Source organism: Xiphophorus hellerii, chromosome 9, assembly GCF_003331165.1.
Source record: "Xiphophorus hellerii strain 12219 chromosome 9, Xiphophorus_hellerii-4.1, whole genome shotgun sequence".
Lineage (NCBI taxonomy): Eukaryota > Metazoa > Chordata > Actinopteri > Cyprinodontiformes > Poeciliidae > Xiphophorus > Xiphophorus hellerii.
The window spans coordinates 9,064,693-9,090,796 of record NC_045680.1 but is presented as its reverse complement, the minus strand read 5'-3'; the positions used below and the strand labels follow the sequence as shown (position 1 = coordinate 9,090,796).

At 36.5% G+C, this 26,104-nt stretch overlaps 1 protein-coding gene across 1 annotated transcript; it reads right to left on the bottom strand.

Moving 5' to 3' along the window:
* Positions 1-522: 522 nt before the first annotated feature.
* Positions 523-26,104, bottom strand: LOC116725995 (low-density lipoprotein receptor-like). Its single transcript, XM_032572443.1, has 13 exons — positions 25,984-26,104; positions 24,285-24,419; positions 21,852-22,229; positions 18,816-18,944; positions 18,460-18,585; positions 14,887-15,058; positions 10,301-10,516; positions 8,965-9,083; positions 8,193-8,332; positions 6,499-6,640; positions 6,207-6,401; positions 4,494-4,654; positions 523-2,970 (listed from the first exon to the last, which is right to left on the bottom strand). Exons 1-13 carry the CDS (start codon positions 26,042-26,044, stop codon positions 2,935-2,937), a joined length of 2,010 nt encoding a protein of 669 aa, XP_032428334.1. The 5' UTR covers positions 26,045-26,104; the 3' UTR covers positions 523-2,934.

Sequence of the window (26,104 nt, the reverse complement as noted above, 5' to 3'; positions counted from 1 at the left end):
ATTGTGATTGTATCCTCAGCTTTTTGAGGATTCAGGCTACCTCAGACTTGAGGTATTTCATCTATATTCCTTAGATAAAATTAATATATTCATTTAATTCCCAGGAATCAGGGTCCATTTTCTCAAAGAATCTAAAGACTAGAAATAGCTCATATTGGTGTAATTTTAGAAAAATTCTTAGAAATTTTGGAATTGCAAGATTTTACTTAGAGCTTTACCTCCAAGTAATATAAGTTTTGTCTTTTTCCTTACAAAACCAAATAATTCAACAAATTCTAAATTTTCTTGGAAAACTAAGGTTAGTTTATCACTTTAAATTGTCCACATTAAACACAGGAAACAACAAAAGAAAAAAACAACAATAAACAAACTCACAGTTTACCAAAAAAGGAATAGGCCGAAGCAAAGCTTATTCTTGCCTACCCTGTTTTTATACCTTAAAACCAGAAAATAATCTTAACATGACAATAACAAAAATGGAAAATCAGTTTAAAATCAGATGATATAAGAAGAAAGAGATCATTTTAGTCCTTAAGTAGTTTTTATTTTGGAGCATTACAGGTAATTAAACAATGGGATTTGTTGATGCAGTGCTTGCTGAGTTGTTTGAATGAACATAGTATAAAGGGATTATTGGACATGCATTAAAGGGAGCTGAAAGCTCTGGAACAAATAGTTGTGAATGTTAATTTGTTCAGGTAATCTCAGTTTACAAAAGGCTTAAAAGCAGGTGTGTCACTTTACCCAAAATATTAAATTCACGAAGCCTTCTATAAGCATGAAAAATTAGATCTCAGAAAGGAGACGATCAAAGTGAAATAACTGATTAGACCCAAAACATTCATTTATTGGGTTCATCTACACCATCAACAGTGCTGTACCAAGTACAAATAAACTTCTATAACATATGAAATTCCACCCAAAATAAATAAACCCTTCCTTAAATATAAATACCAACCGTAGAACACAGAAGCACAGTTACAGCATTATCTCTCAACCGTCTGCCCAGAAGATGTCGACATCTGCATGAGATTTGCACATAAATAAAAGACTTAAACAAATTGACAGGAATTCAAACACAGAAATGTTAAAAAACAAAATGTGTGTTCCCATTTCAGAATAAGAGCTCAGAAAGCAAACTATCAGTCAAAGAAACCCTCATCGCTTTACCCCAACTATTTACACGAAAGAAAACCATGACGCTGCCTTTATTCACCCATTCCGAAGGAATGTTGGTAAAATATTCATGGCACAATCGAACAAAGCATTAGAAAAATAACCGGGAGAAAATAATACTTATACAGTTGTTTGCACAAATAATCAAACCCCTTAAAAGGTTTCAAATTTGATCTAATTAAAAACACAAACATTATAACCAAAAACATGGATTTTACATGAAGAGGAAGGAATAAAATGCACGGTTTTCAGTGCTTTTTTTTAAGCATTCGTATTAATTCACTCCGATACTGCTACATATTTTTTAAAATTGTCCAATTAGTAACTGGTATTCATGAAATGATTAAGAAAACCTGTAGCGATTGAAGAAGACTTCAGACTGAGAGGAGATCAAAGCATATTTATGTGTCAAAATGGTCTAATCAAAGTCCAGAACTAAATTCAGTTGGGAGTCTGTGGAAAACTTGCAAAGATATACCTAAAGGACTTTGAGGTACAACTTCAGGTCTAACAGAACAGCTGTATTTTACATACAGGTGGATTTAATGTGTATTTGAGAGCACCAGACTAAAGGGGTTGAATATAGAAGAATGTCATACACTTCAGATTTTTACGTAGAAAACCATTATCTTATTTCCTTACCCTTTTACATTGTGTGTTTAGGGATCAAATGATACAAATACGTTCGCAAGGCACTGTAGGTAGATAAAATTAAATCCTGTCGTTTTACTTAAAACTGTACTGTAATGCAGGAATATTTCCTTTCAGCCTTCAGGCAGAATAAATGCCACCAAAATCCTGTATTTTGGTGGCATCTTCTTATGTAAAGAGAGAACGACCACTTGAAGTTTAAGCTCATTAGTTTTAATGTGATCAGAAACCAAAATCTCAACTCAATAACGGGGAAAAAAAGGAATGTGACAATATTTGATTAGACTCAATGGAATTAGGGGCTTTTTTTCTACCTTTTGACAGTTTAGGTTTAATTCACACATTTTGTCTTCAGAACATAAAACAATAATGCACATTTTAAATTATTCAAGTACTCATTGGGCAGCAGGTAGGTCACAGTACATCCACAGAGCTGATGGTGATAAGAGCAAACCAGAAGAACAATAGTTTTATTCAAGAAAACTATTAAGTTACCTCTCAATGTACTCTTTAATACTTATATTTATAATCCTATGAAATGCCCAGGGACAAAGTGCACTTAAATATATTGCATGTACTGTTCTTTAACTCTCTGAAAAACAAAAACTACTCGACCAAACCCACTCAGCAATTCAACACCCCAGCATCTTCAGATGATATAATAGAAAATCTGATCCTAGAAAACCGTGGTCCATTCTAACATTCAGGTACCCAGTTATTTTAATTATGAGTTTGAACAGTTCCTATTTCTACTACATGTCAAAGAGTCTCAGGTTGCAACTCTTAACCTAATAAATATGTTGCCTTGCTAATAATTTGATATTCTGTTAATCATTTGTGCACAAAGGCGCTCAGAGTGAATCATAAACATCAACAGCAGAAATCCAAAAGGATTTAAAGTTATTACCCTTCAAACTGAGGGAACCAAGTAATGATGGCGGGCCACCACATCTCCCAGGCCTCAGACATTCATGTCATTACTTCAACGATGTTCACACCCGAATGATGCTGGGAAGTGACAGCATGACAATCTGGGAGTGTCTGTTTATTGCCATGATGAAACATCAGCAGGAGGGGCGCAGCCAGCTGTCTGCTGGCGCCGCACCTTCACTCAAGGTTCAAATCCAGCCTGGAAAGGGTTTCCTGTCGGAATGGGAGCCACGTTATTTACTGAACTCACACTGGAAATCACAAAATGAGTCTGAGAACCTGCAAGTGCGACAACCACAAGAGTTCATGAGTGATAACAGATGGAATAATCAAAAGGATAAAATATTCAGACGCTTTTGTACTTGGACTAAAAAGTTTAGCTTGAGTTACAATTCAAAGTTATGTTATAAATCTAAATTAATTGTTGTTTGAGCTTATGCTTTTACCATGTGAACTTTTTGAGATAAATAAGTCACAGGAACTGGGCAAAGGAAGATAAAAGATGCAATATATTTTCATGCTCTCTGCACAACAGTTTATATTGACAACTGGTGGTGTTGTACCCTCTTGCTTTTTTGGTTTCTTGAAGAGGAAGCGCCTGCTTATCATGTGGTTTCAGAAGCAGCAGCTTTTACCCGCTGAAGAAGCACAGACAATTGGTGACAATGACATTTAATAAAACAGAAACTTGAGTGAGAATTATGAAACATTCGCTTTACTTTATCCATTTTAAGGCCTGTTTTTCTATATTTTCATGGCAAACTATTGATATATTGTTAAGTCACCAAATAAAAAAGCTTTACGGTCTTTGACAAACCTGTATAAATGTTACAGGATCAAATTCTTTTTAAGTTGAAAAGAGAATAAAAGATTTCCTACAATTTTTCAAGGCTAAAGCCTTGTTCATATTTGTAAACACACCCTTTCAAATAGAATTACTGTTTGAAAGAAGAATATCACAAATATTACTTTGTTTTTATTTGCATTCACACTTGATTGTTTCTGATCAAACTAATTTTAACATCAAAGATAACCTAAGTAAAAAACAGTTTTTAAGTGAAAACGCCAATCCAAACAATGTCTCCTATAAATTTATGAATTAACCATGATAAACCACATTTATTTGGTTCTACAGTCATCATCTGTAAACCTGTCTGACAACATGAAGTAGGCTAAAAAGATTGAATAAGCAACATCAACTCAAGCTCCGATCTAAAGAACATCAGGATCAAAATCACTCCAACTTGGAAGGCTAAAGAAGAACATTTTGGAAGATGTGTGTCCAAACCATTTTAAAGTCTGGCTTTTAGTCTGGTTGACGTACAGTGGAATGATCTAAAGAGGCCGCTAATCCTTAAAACCTCTTCAGTGTGGAAGAATTCATTTTCCATACAGAATAGTGAGCCAAACTTTTTTTCCCAGTGATGTGAAAAGTTTCAGTGCCAATTATTGACATCAGTTTCTGGAAGAAGGTGGCACAACCAGATGTTTGGATTAGGGAAGGACTTAATTTTTCCTCATAAGGCCTGATTAGTTTGGACAGTTTTTAGCCGCCTTAATAAATTAAGCATAGTTTGACAACTCTATTTTGCATTACCACAGATTAATGATGTCTGTTATTACAATTAGTTATTTTATTTTGGAATCTGTAATACTTGAGTAAAATCAGAAGAAATCTGTATGAGGCAAATGCGTTTTTACAGCGGTGTATTACCATGTGTTTCACCTGAACTTACCTTGACTAAAGTCGTGTTAGGGCCCACGGGAGGCCCCTGATCGATGAGTGGGTTCTGGGACTCTTTCAGAGAAAAGTTCTGCAATGTGAAAGGCCTGGAAGGACGAAACTCTTCCCTCCACCACCACCAAGCCATCCCCACCAGCAGCATACTGAGGAGCACTGGGAGACACACAGGAGACAAGCGTCACTCTGCAGGATGTGCCAACCTGACAGAGGGCTCTTTGAGACGCTGATGTAAAGTTTCTGCATGATGTCATTCACCTCCTCTGAGTGCACAAACATTACTCAGCAGAGCTGTAACATATAAAGTTTCTCAAACACAGTTTCTCGTCAGTGACTCATTATGTCCATCTGAGACAAGTCCATTGATGTGTGAACTTTTTGATGTAAAGAGAAACATTCAAACTGAGATTTTTTTTTCTTTGCTAGCCTGCAACAGTCCACTTTCTGCTTTTAGTGTGTTCTCCGGTCCTCTTGGTACTCATATGAATTGGACTGTGCCAGAGTTCACTTCAACCGAACCGAGACGTGGGTGTTTAGGCAGACCGGAGTTCACTTTTTTGATTCGCTGAGTTCAATTACGCATTCAAATCTCTCCAAATGAGCTGGACCTTCTAGGCAAATGAACCAGAATTTGATTAAAATGGACTAAACAGGGAAAGTGTGACCTTAGTGTCACCTTTAGTTTATTCCCTGGTTCAACACACCTGAATCTAATGACATCTGCAGAACATTATAAGATGCTGAGGAGATGTCATAATGTTTGAGAAAGTGTTGGACACGGTACTGGCGGGGCAGAGACACGGTACCTGAAACTGGGAGGATCCCAACACTTGAAGACTGGGGCTGGACACCCAGGCTTCACTTGAAAAGGAAACCCTGTGTTTTTATATGCTTGAAAAAGGATAATTGTGCTTTTTTTCAACTTCAGCCTTGCTTCTTAGCCTAAGTGGTGCAATCATTGGTACAAACAATAACAAGATGACTGCAGATTTTTATAAATTTTTGATCACAGTTTTGATTGTTGGCTTTTTAGTATCAGACAAACCTCAAAATGTTCTACAGCAACATAGATGCTATTAGATACTGAATTGTAAAGGTTTTAAACTTTTTGCTGTTTTAACTAAATCTGCACTGAAACACATGACTGCATTTCATCTCTGTGTGAATTTCATTTGTGCAGGTTAAGGTGCGTAGGCTTTCCCAGTCAAGCGGATTAGTCCACTGAGTTCCCCTCATATTTGTGTTGAAGTTTTACCTTTAACTTCTCTTTAATGTTTATTCTGTACCCCACAAACATTGACATTTACAACGACATCAGAAACGTGTCTTAGCCATGCAAATCTACTTGGTAAAGTTGTGAGTGTTGCTTCAGACAGAGCTCAAAAAGATGACGTTTGCAACTTTGACATTTGTTTGAGATTGTGTGAAAATGTTTTTAGTTTGGTTCTAATAGGCATGCTTTGCCAGAGCATGTAAAAATGTATTTCAGTTGAAAAACAAGTCATCAACGCGACAAGTAAATCCAGCACCTCATGGCATGTACTTTTAATAAAAAAAAATATATTGATTCTCATCTTTCATGGTCAATATTGGACCTTCAGAAACTAAAAACCTGTCTTTGTCTTTCCATTTGGTGACTTTAATCAAATGTTTGTGAACTTTCCTTCCTCGTGAAGGAATTTAAATATTTGGAGGAATTATGACTTACTGATAACAGACAGGATTCCAGCGAACATTGGCTGAGATAAAGTTGATGCAGGAACAGAGCGAGAGATAGAAGGAACTTGAGTTTTGTTGGATCTTGTTTGTCGAGAGTCACAGCTGAATTGTTGCCTCTCTGACATCAGATTAATAACACATTCGTGCTGGCACACCATCCCTGGACGCCCACATGCAGCCACTCCTAAGGAGACGCAAATGGTTACTTTGAGATTTTATCCTAAAAAGTCAACACAAAGCAGACACATAAAGGTTCTTTTGTAGGCTTTAACTAGTCCTACCTTTTGGTTGAAGCGCTGGATGAGCGATGACCAAGCCGCCAGATAAGGTGATGTTTGACATCATCACCTGGAGATTTTTGCCATTGTGTTTGTTGGCACGACATATGGAGTGTGTAGCTCCATCACCCCAATATAAAGATCCCTGACGAAGAATGAGCAGACATAGATGTCAACTGGCATGTCAGAAATGTTTGTTTCTTTATTGTTCGATCCTGTTTCTTAAGCTTATTACGGTAGTTTGTGTGAGTTATTTGTAGGTGCATCTCAAAAAGTTAATATATCTCATGTGTAGACAATAGTGTGATGTATCTCAAGCATGTTTGTGTAAATGCTGATTAATATGTCTCACAACTGAAAAGAAAAATGTTTAGATAACATTTGAATATTAAATAAATCTTACCAAAAAAAGAAGAAAAAGACCCATTAAGACCAATTGTCCAGCAAACAATGATTAGTCCCCCTTTACATTTAGCAGCCACCTCCTAGCAGAAAGATTTAGAGCACTTCAAGCTTCTCTCTGCTGTGAAACTTTATTTTGATGCCAATTTTATTTTCCCACATGACTTGGTACCTGGCCGCGCGGCCAAAACCACCAATTTCTGCTTTAAAGACCCTGGCTGTGCTCGAGCAGCAAACTCATCTGACCTCTCTGAGGAGAAACTGAGTTTTTGGCTTTTTATTAGCTGTAAGCCGAATTGGTTACATTTACTTGAGTAACATTTTGGAAAAAATTACTTATTTGAACAGTTTCACTACACCATACTTTTTACTTAGTGCATTTTTATGAAGTACGTCTTACTTCAGTAACTTCCCTGAATGAACACAACCTTGTTTAAGTCAAAAATCCACCTGACCCAAACACAAACTTTCAGTTTATGTTGAAGTAAAACCTCTTGTTTGTACGCAAGCTCTGTTCTAATGTTATTTTCTGTCTGCTGAGCCCTTTGTGCCATTTGGACATCAAGAAGATACAGATATATTTTGACACTGGAAGTATTTTATCCTGTTCCAACATATAAATACATTACCCATGTAAGTATTACTTCCATAAGCCTTATATTGGAAGAAACTGAATTGGAAATGTGTTTTTTCTTATTTTGTAATCATTCTGTGCTTTGTTGTAAGGCATTAATGTGGTTACTAGACCTATATTCACACTACCCCTTACATTTTGTTTAAAATGTTTATTTCAAACCATCATAACTTGACAAGGAACAAAAGGGAGTTCTCCTTGTTCAGTCAATTGGTACACCTGACTGACGCCTTGCCATAACAAGTAGGTAGAGGGAGTTTACTGTTACACTCTACAGCAGGGGTGGGCACTCCTGGTCCTCGAGGGCCGGTGTCCTGCAACTCTTAGATGCATCTCTACTTCAACACACCTGAGTCAAATAATGAGGTCGTTAACAGGACTCTGGAGAACTTGACTGCACTTAGGAGGAGATTCAGCTGTTGGATTCAGGTGTGTTGGACCAGGGAGACATCTAAAAGTTGCAGGACACCGGCCCTCGAGGACCAGGAGTGCCCACCCCTGCTCTACAGTATATGACTGGAGAAATTTCCAAACTCATTAAATGAGTTTAAGCCCTAAAGACAAGGGTACGACTGATATTTTTAGTGGTTTAATACTGCAACTTTTAAAGCTGTGGCCTTGAAATGGAAATGTGAACATAACCTAATTTTGACCTTTGTACCTCAAATACTGCGAGTCCAAACAACCGGTCCAGGTAGCCGTTGGATTCTACCACAGTTTTACGGTGGCGGCCTTCAAGATCTATCCTGGAGATGCTCCTCATTCCCTGGTCGAACCAGTAGAGCAACCGTCGAGGCAAATCTAAGGGGGAAAAAATCCATAAACATGTATTTATTCACCACCATTAGCATAGGTGCAGAATGACACACATTTATTCCGAAGTGTTGATTTAAATCAAGGAGGCCAGAGATCTTCTGATTTGGTACTGAAATCTAAACAGTAGATCAGATGTTGATTTGAACCACGAAGGCTGTCAGGCAACAGTGTTCTAGAAAATCAATGTCTTTTTTTCCTCTGTCTTTGTTTTCAATAATTTTTTCCTGAAAGAAATGTGGTTACATCTTAAAATAAGTAATCCATAAAACATTAAAGCATAAAAACAACTTTAAACAGTACAACAGTATTTAGAAGGATTTACAGGTCTCTAAACTACTGAACCTCTGATTATAAAATTCAAATTCATGCTGCAGATGTTCCTGTTGAAAAGAGGAAACAGATTTTCCTATTTTTCAAAACTTCTTGAAAAAATGTGCAAGTAAATGGTAAGTAAAATTAAAATGAGGAAGCCTAAAACATTCTTCACGCTCATCTATACAGATAAGCGTGCAAATTATATCATATAATGTTTTAGGCTTCCTCGTTTTAATTTTACATACCATTTGCTTGCACATTTATCTATGCAAAATTTATCTATGCAAAATTTCTCAACATACCAAGAGAGAGGGCGACAGGCTGGCGGATTAAAGAAGTGACCAAAGGAAGTTTTGTCCGTCCATCTTGAGTGACCCTCTCAATCACTGGAGTGCTGCCACACTGAGCCAAGAAGAGGAAGCTGGGAAAATAAAAATATTCAGAGATTTGGTTGTTTTTTTAATCCCATTTCCTCATCTACGCAAAATATCTATGGAAAGCACGTCTATTGTTCTTTGTAAGGTCAGCTCCAACTTTTAATTGACTCGCGTTACAGATAGTAATGTTTTAAAAGATTTATCATTTGTACATCTGAACATATCTGCACATCCAAAAAATGCTTATATGATAAAGTGCCTTGAAAAATTTCACATTTCCTTAGGTTGCAAATATAAACTTCAACATGTTCTAATGGGATTTTATGTTTTAGAAAAATACAAAGTACTAGAAAAACAATACATAGTCTCTATACATTTTTTTACAAAAAAAAAGAAAGAAAAGGTTTTCAATATACTTGTATTTGGCCCAGTCGACTCTGATACCCATAAATAAAATCCAATGGGCAAACAACTTGCTTCATAAGTTGTGTAACTGGTAAATTAACTGAACCTGTGTGTAATTTAACCTTTGTATAAATAACGTTGTTCTGTGAAAGCCTCATGAAGACCATGGACCACAGAGGGATGAGGTTGTGAAGCTCTTCATGACAAGATGAATGGAGTGGGTGATTGGTTCATTTAGTATTTTTATGTAGCAAACTTTATCTACTTAACCACAAACTCAGATTGCTTTTGTAAAGACCCTGATAATCATGTGTCCCAAGTTTTCACCTCACCAGATTTTTGTCCCACTTTATGCATTTTAAAAGCAAATGAAGCAGCTCCAAATCAAGACTGATGTAGATTATTTTATTTTTTTGTTTCTTTTTGACTAGATGTAAATGAACAAAATGAAAAGCACCCAAAAACAGCAATGACTATAGTGGTCATCAAATTTGACCTATCAAGACAAAATCTTCATAAGTTATTCTACCCCACAGTGACTCAGGAGCGTTCATATCAACTCACATGTTAAAAAGCCATTATTGTCCATAAGTACATTTGATTAAGTACAGTTTGAATTTCAAATTACATATGTCAATAGTTAAAAAATACTTTATATTACATAAAAAGCAACTAAAACCTTCAATCCAAAGCCTGTTTTACCTCTGTTCATACAGTAAAGAAACCTATTGTGAGGAAATATTAAAACATATTCCCTGATGATGCCTCTTTCACATTTTATAAAGCTACAACAGACTCCATCTCTTGTCACTTTTAATCACACAAAACATTTGTTTCAAATTTTTGATGACCCTACCCTTGGAGAGGATCCACAGCAACCGCAGAGGGCTTGTTGAGCCCAGTGATCAGTTGACGTTGAAACGAGCCGTCCAGCAGCGCCACATTAAGTGAACCTGCCTCAATGTTGGTCCAGTAGAGAAGTTGGTGAATCCAATCCACAGCAAGCCCAGACACTGAACTTTGAACTTTCAACACCAGCACGGCTTCCTTTGCATTTTCAGCTACTGACATCCTGAAAGATAAAATGAAAATATACAGATTATATCAAAAATCAGTGGACACTCATCTTAGGAATGACTGTCATATCAAACATCTACATAAGGCAGATTAAATGATTTATTCAAAATAAAACTTAAATTTTAATGTAAAAATTTCAATTTTTTGCTGTTCAACTTAGTTAAAGTTGAAGGATTTGGAGGCAGTCTTTCTTCATCCACTTTGTGCAATCCATCTGTAAAAATGGCTGCAAAACAGGCCAGAGCATAACATTACCACCACCATGCATGACGTGTATAGCTCAATCTTTGTCTTGTCCCAACATTTCTTCCGAAGGTATTTAGATTTTTCATCTGGGCAGTTGGAAATTTTCACTTCAGTCTTTCTTGGTTTGCATCATTACAGAGCATGCGCCAAATCAATTCTTTGGAGGAGTGTTCTGGTGTCTTAGCGGGTAGCTAGTTATTTGCTAATTGGGCCAGGAGCTTGGAGCATAGCGTGTCATACGTCGGGGCCGCCCAGAATGGTGTGTTGTGAAAATGAGAAGGAACTCACAAGGGTAGCCTTGTGAAACCAGGTGTGAGCATGAATGAATCTGATAGACATTACTCTGCCAGCAACCATATAGGAAAAACAGCAGAGGTCATTGTGTTGACTAAGTGACTTGATCAATTGAAGGATATCAATATATATTTTGTACAATCATATGAAATCAGCAATCAGTTCAATCCAAAGGATATCAATAAAACAGGATTGGAAAACCTTCCAGTCCTCAGAACTCCATGAAAGCAAAAAATAATAGATTGGCTAAAGTCTGCAGACAAAAATGAACCTGAATTAAATCTCTAACTACTTTTATTTAATCTGAAATTCTTTCTAAATGCAACATTGAATGTCAGTCCACATGAGAAAACAAAGAAAAATGTCTGTCTATCCGCAACTCATTGTTATAACTAAGGTTGGAGTGAATCTGTGAAACAACTGAATAAGACAATACTAGCACAATGAGTTTTTCTACAACAGGTCACCAAACGAGGCAGAATATTAACTAATTTTTCCCTTACAGGAGAACGAGCCCCACACAGAAAATGAATTTTTGTGCGGAGATGAATGACTAATCAAAGGTTTATGAAATATGAGCACAAAATTAACTTTGAATCTGACCATGCAAAGACGACTGACTGAACCTCACTGACTCGGCAACAACCAAAATTACGTTTTCCAGGCTGGAAAGACCGTGACAGTATTTAAAATACTTCTATAAATCAGGAAATGGATTTACAGTAGAAAAAACCCACATTTATTCCAAGGAAATTAAAACATTTTAGTCTTTGGTAGAACAAACCTCTCGTCATTGGCTATTCTAAATTTTCTCTGTTCTTTCACTCAGGCATGAAAACAGAATTGCTTTTCCATTAAACTCAATAACCTTAAGTTGAATAAAAGAAAAGAACAGGTATAATAAACAAGACTGACTACGTGATCTAAACCAAAATCATGAAACAGCATCAGATTGACTCAAATTTCTCTAGACTTATTACAAAACATATGTAGTCCTGTTTTTAAAAAGACAACTTATGAATCAAACCAAATTTGAAATATTTTACCAAGGTCTAATTAGTTTGGCAAAATTACTTTAATGTGGGAGGATAAATACAACAAAAAAGGAGCAATCAGAACTCAGACCTAGATTAAAGTAGATGGAATTTAGTAAAAACAACCTCTGTCTTTTCCTCTCTCTTTTAGCCTCTTTTATCTGCTTACATAACCATGTTAATGTGTGACTTCCAGCAGTCACACATAAACAGACTGAAATTGATTAGTCTACCCTTTAGGGAGGGTACAGATTGCAGAAAAGAATTAAAAGCTAAACTCACGTTACACCCTTGCCATAAGGTGAACCAAGTGTGGCCCCAGCGCTGGACGGTGAATGTAACTCTGTATCTGTTCCATTTGTATGACATGTATGGCCTGTAATATTTGATCATTTTTCAGCATTAAAGCTTGTTTTTATATATAACCAAATCTCATTATTTCTCAAGGTAATTTGCACTGACGGGTTCTGGTCGGGTCCTGAAACTGATTAACGAACCTGGGTGGTGCACAGAGACAAAAATGAATGAATTCCCAACACAGCTGTGGGTGATCATTTGAGCCTTGGCAAGGCGAATAACCCTCACAGTCACTCGGACTGAATTAATCATTGTTGATGAATAAGAGGTGTTCCCATTTTGTAAACTTTATCCTGCTTTCCTAGTGGACACTCCAGCATTTTATGGTGCAGTCTATTTTTATTGTGAAGTCATAATTTTCCTGCTCCAAAGGGTTAACAGGTAAACTGCAGGTTCCTTAATAACCCTAACTTCAAATTTATTGACCTGTGAAAAAGGGAAATGTCTTCATTAAGTCACAGACGAATGCACAACTGGTATTTTTTGCATGTTGTTTTAGTGTTTAATTTGATCAAATGCAGAAAAATACATGGCTGGATTGTTCTGTCATTAGCCAGTTCACTTAAACTTAGCAAACCAAACTTACTTTCTCACATACAAATAAACAACCACTGAGTTCACTGTGATGCAATTCCCAGCTTCCTAAGTAATCGCATCAGAAGTAAATGAAGAGTTTGTTTGAACTTGTACTTAGTAGAGCTCCAGTGAAAAGCATTCTTGGATGGAAACCTTAATAAAATATCTAAAACATTTCTTCCACTTTCTTGTCTTTCGCAGTTGGGTGTTACCATTTTTGGGTGTCACCAGTTGTCAACTGCATGGTGACAACTGGTGTCACCAGTTGTTTGTTGACTCCAGACTGAAGTCTGATAGAATTTTATCAGACAAAGGGAAAGTCCATTTTTTAAACAATTGACACAAAACCAGGAAGTAGTGTCTGATAAACTTAAAAAAAAAAACAACCAAAAAACGCATTTGCTTATTTTGTCATCTCTATTTTCCAGGGAATTTGAATTCTTTCTGCCTGTTTGATGTTAGATTAAAATGTTGGTCTTTTGCAATTTCCCCATGGCTTTCATAACTTTCCACCATTATAATAAAACCTAAAGATATTTACTCTTTTCAATGCTTTTGTTTTCTTTTGCATGTTTTGCTGAATTAATTGTTAGCTGAGATCATTTATATTTTCCTTCCAGAATCTATTATTTTATCCACAAGGTTAAAATTTTTCCAAAACACAAACATAAGATGTAATTTTTCCAAAAATGTGCAAATCAGAACAAAAACTCAAGGTGAAGTATTTCTTGTTTTATTTTGCTTGTCCTCTTTAATTAAAAAAATAAATAAATAAATCAACAAAAGTTTTGAAATATTTACTATAAAATGAACATTTTCTTCTCTGGACTCTCTTTTTGGAGAATGCAAAGCATTTGTTCATTTCATAGTGCATATTTTTTATCTTATCCATCAGGCTGTGTGCTTACATATTATGTCAGTTTATATTTTTCCTCAATAACAGCCGACACCGATTTCATCCTCAACTTAAAGAGAAAATATCTGAAGTTTTAAAGATCAGATTTCAAAACTGAAAGAATAAATGGAGGACACTTACTCCTCTTATTCAGGTTAATTTAAAAAGAGAGAGAGAAAGTCAGGAAACAGGAAGTCATGCGAGATGCTGATCATATGACATTGTTTTGACTTCAAAACAATGTCTGTTAGCTAGTTTTTCATATATTCCCTCCACTTCCCCTAAAACACACACACACACCCCAACTACAATGAAAGGTTTGCTTGTACTTATCCCAGTCATACAAAGCTAAACATGATTATTTAGATAAGTGTCAGGGCTGCACTTTATCAGAAATAATTGAAAAGCATGCAAGCTACAACCAAGAATGTAATTTCACAGATTTTTCTTCTTTGCAGCATCTATGTGTTCGACAAAATAGAAAGCAAAAACATCTAAGAAGCGCTGGAAGCTCTGTGGAACTACTGACTGAAGCAAGAGAGGGAGGGAACAGATGTGGGGGCTATGCGCCATCGAAATGTGCTTACACACATATTTCACACCCTGAAAGGAAACACACACACAGAAAAACCACTTTGTACTGCGACCGGGTGTCAGTTTGCATCAACTTTGATGGTTGTAAGTGAAGGGCTGGTTTGACGGCACGCACATGTTGCATGATAAGCAAAACGAAAGAATGTCCCCTCACTGTACAGAGAAAAGTTCATTTTAAGAACCGTGAAATGCTATTGGGAGTGAAGACAGAAATTTCCTCATGGTGGTGTTTTAACTTTTTTGCAGAGATATGAACATGAAGACAAACCTTTTCAAGTAGCTCAACACCATCAACCATAAGTTTATAAGTTTTATTTAAAAACAGTCAGGATGAAGTTAAAAGATGCCAAGCAAAGCTCCAGTTGTTACCTGTACATGGAGCCGCGTCCCCGTTCCGTCCAGTACACATTATGGGTGGAAGCCAGGACTGCTATTGGACCGTGTCCTGGTGAATGTGGTACCAGTATCGAATGCTCCTTGTTAATCAGGTTTTTCACTTGGATTCCTTTTGAAGAGCTGAAAACCAGCTGAGCTTCACTTCCTGGAAAACAGATGTAAATAATTATTAAGATTTTCCTAATTTAATTTGAGCAAAACAGAATGATAACATCTCTTGCTCAACTCAATTTCATTTATAATAAAAAAACAACAACACCACAACCATAAAAAAATTTATGCAAGCTTCAAAATCTAACAATAGTGGTAAAAACATGATCAATAACAGAGACTAATGATGTTTACACAGACATCCTGACTGATTTATTAGGCACAGCTGTTAAAATACTTAACACAAGCCAGCTTCTTTCACTAAAATCTTTAGACTTTTTTTATCCTACATATCATCCCTGTATTAAAAATACAATTTGATATTCTACTTTTATAAAAAGCCTTATTGTCTTAAAGCTGATGAGAAGCTTCATCAAAATTAATGAAAATAAATACAACTATATCAATCTGGGGGTAATGAATCCGTCACTCGCCCTCACTTTCCAAACTGAATTTTTGAATTGACTGATCCTGATTTCATAATTTATGAAATGCTGTGTTAGAAAGATGTGTGGCCACCTACCATAGGGCTGAGCACAAAAACACTGGGTCTTTCAACAAGACAAAGATAGCAAACTTCTGGAATGGTTTTTCCAAAAATCTAACCTCAACGCTATTAAAATGAAGGGAGAATCCAATAAAGTGGTTTGTTTCCTATTATTTTACCTTAAAATCAAAAGCACAGAAGTGAATGTAAACACCTGACCAGAACTGTATATGCTCATGGTAATTCAGTCTTAGAACAAACAAAATGAAGTGATACCAGTTCAGAAACAACTGAAATCTGATGAGAGAAAAAGAGGGTAGGAAAAGTTTTTCAGCAATGAGACCACAAACCCATTACTGTCAGCAAGTGTTGTCATCCAAATTGTTGTGCTCTTGAGTTGTTGCATAACTTAAAGTCTTGGGTTGTTTGTCTTATTTTCTTTTATATTGTGCTATAAGGGCAAATATGTACAAGGCTAACCACGGGCTGCAAGTTGGTGTCAGAAAAGATTTTTATTTATGTCTCCACTGCAGGGACTCCGCCTATAAAACCAGCTTTCCCAGCCTCTCTCCCGAACCTCCCATACTAAAGAAGACCCCAGAGTTCCAGGCTTTTCCTGTGGTAATACAGTCCGTCATTTCCTGCTGGAGGATTGATAGAGGAATGAATGTTATACCAAATAAGGGAAAAAATGGCACTAAAACAATTCAAGGAGAAAGTTAAGTTTAATCTTGTTTTTTTTTTTTTTAAAAAAAAAGCAAGATTAAACACTATGCCATTGTTTCCCAATCCTGGTCCGCAAAGCACACTGCCCTGTATGTTTTATCTGTTTCCCTGCTTTATCACGCCTGATTAAGCTGAGTGCAGTTCAGTAAATACCTGTCAATTGAAATCACCTGCAAGGAAACGCCTAAAACATGCAGGGCGTTGACGACCTTGACAACCAGGGTTGGGAAACACTGTGCTGTGGTTTACCAGAGCATCTTACCAAGAGTTGAGAGGAAATGTCGGGTAAGCTGATCAGGAAGACCCATCCGTCCCCGGGATGACCTCCTAACCCATTGCAAGTGGTGTGAGACAGAACTACAAAAATGTCACTCCTGGTCAATGTTTCCCATCCCATACATGACATCATGATGGCATTGGAAAGCCTCTTTTAGTATATAAAAAAAAGAAAAAATGCATCCTGAAAGGACATACAGTAGATGCTAGGTTATTCCTCTTGCAGCTGTTAGCCTGAACAACCAGCACTGATCCTGACAGACCAAATTTGAACAACCCTAAACAAATCTGAGCAGATTGCACTTGATAGTGTGCCGTATCTATGTGGTCACATTTACTGGATTTCTTTTCCAGCGCAAAGCTTCTTTGTTTTTGTATCACATTTCTGAGCAATTCAATCAGTAAGTCAAAAAAATCCCCTTTTTCAATTGTTGAGCACAGTGAAGGATTTCTGATGCTGTGGGCCAATTTCTTTTTCAAAAGCCCATGGATTATTGCTAGAAGATATAAAAAATTTACTATTTGAAAGAGAAATATGGTGACATTCGCCAGAAATGTCACCACATTAAAGTTTGGTCTTTTAGGGGGATAATGATTTGGCTAAAAAGGAAAATGAGTTTCCATTCTCCTGACAGACTGGACTTAGATTCGTTTAAGTCATGTTTGATATATAAACCATTTCTATAGCAACTGAAGTGAACAGTAACTTGATTGTCCTATAAAATGGTATCTTTCTGAAAAACACACAATACTGCCCTGTTAAAAGATTATTATCATTCTAAAACGTAGGCATGTGATTTTCTTTGATAGTCTGCTATGACAGTATTCCATAAAAGAGGAAAAGAGGTCATTCCGACAGGTTGTTGGTTAACCCTAAACCCGGAACTGCCATCAAAGCCGTTCTTGAGCCACTTTAAGAAAATCTGAAATATACAGTTCATGAAAAACAGCACAAGAATTTACAGGAACAGGAAGATTTTTGGCAAGAAGAAAGGAAAGCTTTACCATCTGAGAATTATTGTTTTATCACTAAAAAAATAAACTTTTATGGAGCAATACATGATGCAAAGAATTGGGTTGCATAAACTTTTAACCTGGGTTTTTGGATAGTTTCTGTTGTCATATTTGTTGGCTCAAAAACAACTTTATTCAAACACTAATTATATTTTCTGAAAAATGGAAAGAAAAAGTCACATTGCAAGGGTATGAAAGCATATGTAAACAGGTTGTGTTTAATGCAGAATTAAAAATGATTAAGGTTGGATAGCACAAAGAGCATTTCAGTGGTGATGTAGCAGAGGTGGGTTTGATACAACAATGAGTTGGCTACTAGTCAAATATCTCTTCCTCTCTTTATTCCAACATTGTCAAAGAATATAGGAAAAGAATAAGTTATGCCCTACTGGCAAAAGGGGATTGCACAAAATATTAAAAGTTGAATTTGAAACATGCAGTTAAATTTTTGCTACATTTTCAGTGTGAAATTTTGTAAATGCAATAAAAGAGCCATTCATTTAAAGGTGTATTAAAAACCTTTAACAGCGGTGCAAATATACAGAAGAAGATTGAAGCCACAGGGAAAAAAAGATTTCTAATTTTAATCTCAGAATCAGAATTGTTTAAGTTGTGCATGAACCATCAGGCAAACCTAGTCTTAAAATTGAAATCTACTAAACAAATTTTGGACAGGCTTTCAATGTGGATTTTCATATCTGATACACACCTGATAATGCTTGGTTATTTCTTTGTACACAGATCGACAGAATCAGAAATGTTAGATTAAAATCAGAATTATTCTTATTGACCTTAATCCTCTTCCAGACCAGCAAGTGTTGTGGGAGTTGTATATGAAAAACATGCAGGCTCTAATGGTGTCAGTGGTTTTTGATTGAAATGACTGGGCTCACCCTCGGCCTTGCATTCTTGGGTCAGTGGGTCCATGTGGTAGCCCTCTTGACATTCACAGGTCAGGCTGCCGTTTCTGTGGACGCACAGCTGGTCACAGATGTCACTCTCCAGACACTCATCGACTTCTACAACATCAAGCAAACACATTTTTGGCAAACAGACATCGATTAGCAATGACTGAGTAAAAAATAAGGAGAGTGACCATACAGTATTCTGTACTTTTCTTAGAATGCTGCATGGTAAAACCTGATGATATAAACATGCAAACATTAATGAACAGGTGCAGAACCTGTATTGGCCATAAGCTGAGAGTTACGGTATTGTCCACAGCAAAATAATTGAGGCCGTCGTTTACCTTCACAGCGACTATCTTCGACCAGCTTCATGTTGTCCGGGCAACGGCAAAGGAAACCAATGGGCTGGTCCAAACAGTAATGGGAACAGCCGCCGTTATTGTCCTGACATTCATCCTGATTGCTGATATCTGCAAGATCAACATTACAAAAACCAAACACTCATCTACAACACTGATAATAACATTCTTAACAATACTCTTCAACATTTCTAGCTTGCATTCCACTAGATTTGCCAATTTGTTTTTATTTTCATTTTTCATTCAGGCACTGATTATTTTGTTTCATCTTTTTTATTTTTTGGTCAGTGAAGGCTGAGACATTCTTATCTCTGAGCTCCTTGATAAGTCTCTGAGAAGCAGACATTGTTTTTGAATGTGTTCTACAAATAGATTTGGACTTTTTTCTAATACATAAGTTTAATGATTTGTGGCAAATCTTTTTTTTTTAATGGAACTTCTACTGTTAATTCAGTAGACATACACAATAAATATATATATTTTTTAAATCACAAGCATAGCAATCAACAATATGCAGCCCTTTTCAATGCTATGTGCATAATATTTTGGTAATGGTTAAAAAGGGAACTGGCTTTAAAAAAAACACACACACACAAAAAAAGGTCCAAAAAAATGTCACACACTAAACACTCAACTAAAGTCTCCAACAGGAGAAGCTTAGCAAGAAAAAAGACAGCCAAGCAATTAACATACGACATGGAAGAGACCCGGAATACTGCAATGATTCGGAGTGATTAGACAAACGTTAATACTGTTGTCAGGACCCATGGGTGTGTGCAGCACTGCATGTATAAGCCACAACAACGGGTAGATTTAGCCTGCTGAGCAGCTGGCCACCCAGGCAACCCAGATTGGCATGATTTTATATCTGTTGTAATTTTGATTAATATCAGAGGTGTGTTTCAGGTATTTGTTTAAAAAAAATGGGAAATAAAAGTATTTTCCATGGTGGTTTTATATTTTCAGGCTTTATTATTCTAACCAATTGCTTTTTATCACCACATGCTAATGTAAACGAACAGCATGTGGTCTACTGGTCCACTGGTCACATTTGCAGAGTGCTCCTAAACTCTGTCCTATTATCAGACATCTAACAGAACTGGGCAAGAAATAACAGTTTTTCTCTGTTGTTTATTTTACTGAACAAAGAGACTATAAACACATTTACTGGATAACACAGGGATGGGCCAGGAAGGTCAAGAGAGAACTGCTTTTTCTGCTGATACAGCTCCTTGACCTCCATCCTACCAAATGTTTGTACATTGATAACAGCACAGCCTGCAGATATGCTTGCTGCATTTATGTGCCTGACATGGATTGTGGTGTATCTCTGACCCTAAACCAGAACAGTCACAGGATGCAAAGGGCTGCTGTTTTAGCAGTAGGAAATATGTTTATACTATCCTTTAAACTTGGCAGAACAATGGTTTGGTTTGGCAACTAAACAAACAAAATTATTTGTTTGCTTGCTTGTTTGTTTGTTTGATTGTAGAAATCACAACTTCCCCAATACATTTACGGTAAGAGTGAGCAATTTCACCATTTAGCTTAAGATTCAGATTAAAAAATCCCTTTTGGCACAAATCTTTGTCCAAACTCATCAAAAATGTGTTAAAGTTGTTATTGTTCATTTATATTTATGTTGTTGTAATAACTGAGGGAAGCATGTATCTTTTTTTCATGTTTCTGTTTTAATTAAGTGTTTTAAAAATGCTTGGCTTCTTTTTACAACTGAAGCACTTTCATATTTTAAACATACCATGACAGCAGCTTTAAACATAACATAAAAATAACCACAGTCCAAACAACCTCCATGCTTTACATACCAGCCTTTAAGCTGTCGTATAAATAACTACACAAGTTCACAACCAATGCCACACACTTGATAGGGTAATATATGCGTGGCAGCGAGAGTAACACTGTGGTGGAACAGTGTTACATAAACATTTGACATCAATGTTTTAAAGGATATCAGAGGAACTAAAAGTGTTAATAAAATGAAACTGACTAAAAAAAAATAGTATATTGATGTATCTATGACTTGTAATAGTCTTAGCTTTTGTTATCTCTGTTGTTTATAATTATAGACATATAGACTGAAATACAATAAAAATATAGTCCAAAACCTATTGTCCCTAGAACTGTTTAAAAGGCTGCAGAGTCAAGCAGACAACAGGGATCTGTTTCAGAGGATTCACACTTGCTGTGACAACAAGTTATTTTCTGATATACTATTTATTTAGTTATGGTGTCAGTTCCAGTAACTTCTGTCTTGTTAAGAAGAAGTTCTCAAACAAACCGCATTTTGAACAGACAGCTACAATTCTGTTTCTAAATCATTACCAGAAGCTCAGTTAATAAGTCAGTATTATAAGAATTAATTTAAAAATGCATACATGAAATGTTTGGTTATTATATCTCAGTTTAAACCTGAATATTTGATTATGTTTGAAATTTGCAACGCCAGTTATTAGAAGAATCACTTGACCGCCCTCTGCTGGTGGGCAGCAAAACAGCAACATCCTTATTTCCACAAGGCATTTGGAAAACTAGCTGAAAACTTTTTAACCAAACATCTTGTTTGGTTAAAAAGTTTTTGTTTAACCAAACATCTTGTTTGTTGGTTAATGAGCATTTGGAGAGTAAAGTTGTTAAGATTTATGACTTGCAAGAACTTTATAATCCCAATTTCTATTCTACTCTTGGGGGAATCTATCATTTCCAGACTCTCCTCCTCTTCCTAATTCACATATTTTCTTTGTGGTGAATTTGTACCAAACTAAAAATTCTACAAGGGCTCCATTAATAACATTTGGATTAATCAGAATTGGTAGAGCCAACACTTTTACATGTGGGTGTTTTTTTTTCTTTTCTTTATTCTCTGAATTAAACTTTTTCCCCAATGGTAAAATATTTTGTTGCTGTATTTCTGACTTAAAAAGTCAGAAATAAAATAAGTTCTACAAAGTGAATAATTTGTAAACTTCTGTGCAGTGTACATCCAGATGCCTCACTTACCACAGTTTTCCTCATCGCTGCCATCAGAGCAGTCCGAGGAGTGGTCACACCTCCACGCATGCCGGATGCACGCTCCGTCTCCACACTGAAACTCTGAGGCTGCACAAGCTGAGGACTTCTGAGGAGAGGCCTGGACTGAACCGCACAGGCCCTGGGCTTCATCTCGTCCATCTTTGCAATCGGTCCACCCATCACAGAGCTTGTTTCTGGGCAGGCAGGCCTCGGCCGGCCCGCAGGAGAAAGACCCAGGGGTGCAGTTGTGACAGGAATCCTCATCGCTCCCGTCGCCACAATCGTCAACACCGTTACAGAAGAGTTTTGATGATATGCAGCGTCGACTACGGCAGGTGAACTCCTCTTTCCCACACCTGCTGTGGCCTGTCAGGGTATAAAGTGGGGAGATACAGTCTCTGGAGGCGTAACTAAAATATATAGAACTTAACTACAAGGATTCTGGTTTTTATTTAAACTGTGCTCTATGGCACACAGATAGCACAATCACCTCAATTCTTTATACATCGTTTTGAAGAAGCCAGACTTCCTAATAACCTTTGAACAACAGATCTGAACCTTTTTCTTTTGTCTTTTGTTGCTCAGGGAAACATACCCTGGCCATGATGCTGCCATCACCATGCTTAACAGCTAGTTCTTACTGCAGTCTTATTGTCTTGACTCTTTCCAAACATTCCTTTAGGGCAGATCTCTACAGCCTTTACATTCCAAATAGCCATTTTTTCAAGTTGTTCAGCTGCATAAATTTCATTTAGAGCAATAAATATCACATGACATACCGAATAAAAACAACTTACAATGTTTTTTATAAATGTTTATTTTAGAAAAGTTTCTTATACATCTTCTATGGGATTCTGTAAAACAAAAAATTCTCAACAAAAATGAAAATTTATCTAAAAAAGTATTACTTGAGCTTTTAGTGTCACTGTGAAAATTCAATGCAATTATTTCTCAAAATAAAACATAGCTAAAACCTGAATTTGTGAGAACGCCTATATTTAAAATTATTAGTTCTTTCCTAATTTTAGTCAAAGTTATTTAGAGCCTTGCAGCTCTGGAGCCACCATGCGGTTTGTGCCTAAATAGATCCATTGTTTTCTCACATAGAAAATATCCTTCAACTTTTCCATTCTGCTTGTTTTTATGTTCTCCTAGAGCCCCTCGCTGTAGGTCAGATATTCAAACCTGCTGGCTTTACACAGATCAGTGTTAATGTTTAACACCTGGAAGGTGTAAAAAGGTTTCCCTCCTGTAGAGCTCTGCTCTGCAGGTCTGAAGTGTTGAACTTTACATCAGATCCTTCTGGAACTTTGCACTTAGGGCTCAAATGACCTCAGAGGGATTAGAAAAATGATAATCCCAAACAGTACCTGTGTAGTGATCTTTGCTGCAGAGAAAGAGCAACACTTTGCCTGCCATGCAACTTGAAAATCACATTAATGCCAGGTTTAAAAATTCAGCATAATGGTTTTCAGAGATGGTGCGCAGAAATGTTGGAAAGTAGTGTGTGTGTTTTTAAATAATGAGCTATTAAAAAAAAAAAACTGCAAGACTGGTGTTTTTTAAATCCGATTAATCTAATAATCTGTTTAATCTAATAAAGCCTTGATGTGAGTCTGCTAGACTTTGAGGGCTTGGTTAAAATGTCACTAATGATTTTGGAGAAGCTGGGAATATTCTGGGAATTCATCTTTTATCTAATCTGTCCCCGACAACACTTGTTTGAACTTAGTGCAGATTAGTTGTACTTTATGAATTTGAGGCATTGACTGAATCTCATGACTCTCTGGTGCTACGTTTGGATTTTTGCACTAAGTTCACATGTATTAAATCTCTCTCTTTACACATAAATTTATGCCTTAGAAAGACTGAGGTTTCCTATTCTATGTTATTTTGTTTGTTAATTTGGTCATTTAAATAGTACTCTTAAGTATCCATTCATATTACATGACTTTTTCTTTTTTTTTTTCTGCAGGATCTGGGCATGCTGTTGTCATTGCATTGACCGCAATCTAATCTCAGATGTCTGGCTATTCATTCAAAAGCTGAAACTTGGCTCAAATTTGATGATGCAAGCAACGAAGAGTGGACTAAAGGTTTCCACAGTAGTTTGGGGAGAGGAAAAGCCATCCTGAAAAGTTTTACTTAATAAGTAAGTAAAGTGCTTACTTATTATCTCTTGTAAGAGCAAGAGTGTTTCACACATGCATTTCTTTATGTTGGCTTTGTTTTGTTCAGCAAGTACAAAACAAATGAGATAGTCCATCAGAATGGACTATCTGGAATCTGTTATGCTTCAGCATTTTGATATTTAATTTAAATATTTAGAGTCCAAACACATAAGACCCTAGGACTGAATCAAAGAGTATTTTGAGTTTATGGTTGCATATAGTTAAAAATCCCTGCAGACCATGAACTCACCACAGTGGTGCTCATCAGATCCATCAGCACAGTCTGTGTGGCCGTCACACAACTTCAGCTTTGATAAACACGATCCGTCACTGCATGTAAACTCCAGCTGTTGGTTACAGGCGGGTAAAGAGTGAGATGCAGCACCTGAAACACACAAATGCAACGCTGTTTTAATGTCATGGTTCAAATTATCTGACAAGAAGATTCTTAATGGGTTAATCACAAAGGGTCTGACTGAAATCACTAATATGCAGTTTAACTTTAATTGTCTCCTATTTCTAACAACTTAAACATAGAATTACTTCATTCAGATTGCATAAAATGAAGCTTTACTGACAACCAAACATACCTTTTTCTGTGTTATTTTTTGTAAACTAAACAATAGGATTCAGACGTACTTGTGTGAAATCATTCCACAATTTTAAAATAACTTTTAAAGTGTATTTTTCTGATCCATCAAGCTAAATATGAAATATTGACCAGATCAATTATCTTTAAATCTGATTGTAAACCAACCTTGCTTTGTTAGACTTTGCCATAACTTCATTAAAAATTCTAGAAATCGCTGCCAGCACTTATATTTCAAAAATATCTACAAAATATGAAAAACTGATTTACATTTTTTCCAGTGAAAATTCAGTAAGAGGTTGTGGTAAGTTATTGTAACGTGGTTTTGGACTGGAATGGCCTTGCATACAATACAAAGGAGTTTAATGGCTACTTTCTCTGAACTTTTTTCATTAACTTACAGAGTGATAACAGAAAAGCACCATCTGGACAACAACTATACTGTATTTAAGAGTCACTAGCGAATTACCCATAAATGATTCAAGCATAAAAAGCATTTTTTTTCCCCCCCAGCTGGATTCAGAAGAATTAGCATTTTAAAAACTCCATTAAAACTTCAACTCTAAACAAAATCCCAGAGGAGTTGAAAAGGATGCAGTAGCACAAAAAATCAAAACGAGATAGAGGAAGACGTTCAAATCAATTCTTCCATCTATCACAATGGGTAAGAATCAGATCCCAGACTTCAACATTTCTCTGCTCAGCTTTCTTTTCACATGGCCACACAGACATTTACAGAGGAGTGGTGGAAGCAAATGATGCAGATTAGCAGTGTTCTGATGGCCGACTTCCAGATGTTATTCTGAAATATAATTTCTGCTGTCCAGACATTTAGCATGTCATGACAGTCTTCAATCGGAGTTCTTATATTTGCTCCAAGACTGACTGCTACTGGACATACTTCATGCCCACAGCTTCACAACACACAATGAGTTTTTGAAGATACTTATATGATTTTGAATTATTTGGAATAAATAAAGTATTTTTGAATTGAATTGTACTATCAGATGTTGACATAAGTCACTGTGATGAACGCAGCACGCAGAGTCGTTGCCACTAACATTTATATTTTTACCCTCAAAATAAATTAAAATAAATTCCAAGCATATTTCAGTCCTAATACGCATATGCTAAGTTATGAAAATGAAAGTCTGACTTCCTGCAGCAGATATCTGGAGATGCAAACAACACCGTGGCGTGAGAACTGCACGAGTCTACTGCAAATTTGAAGCAGAGCCAGCAGGGGAGAGACAATACGACCGCCTGCAGACAAATTTGAGTCCGCCACCACAGAGCAAAAACACAAGTATAATGAGACATGTATTGTAATTGTCGTGCATGAATAACTGATGCCTCTTACCCCGAATATGAAGCAAAATGAGCAACGATATCAGCAGAAATGAGCCTCCAAGGTGCCCCATGCTGGATCCGTCCTCAGCAGCGAAGAGCCGAATGGCGCGGAAATATGACGCAATAGCCTT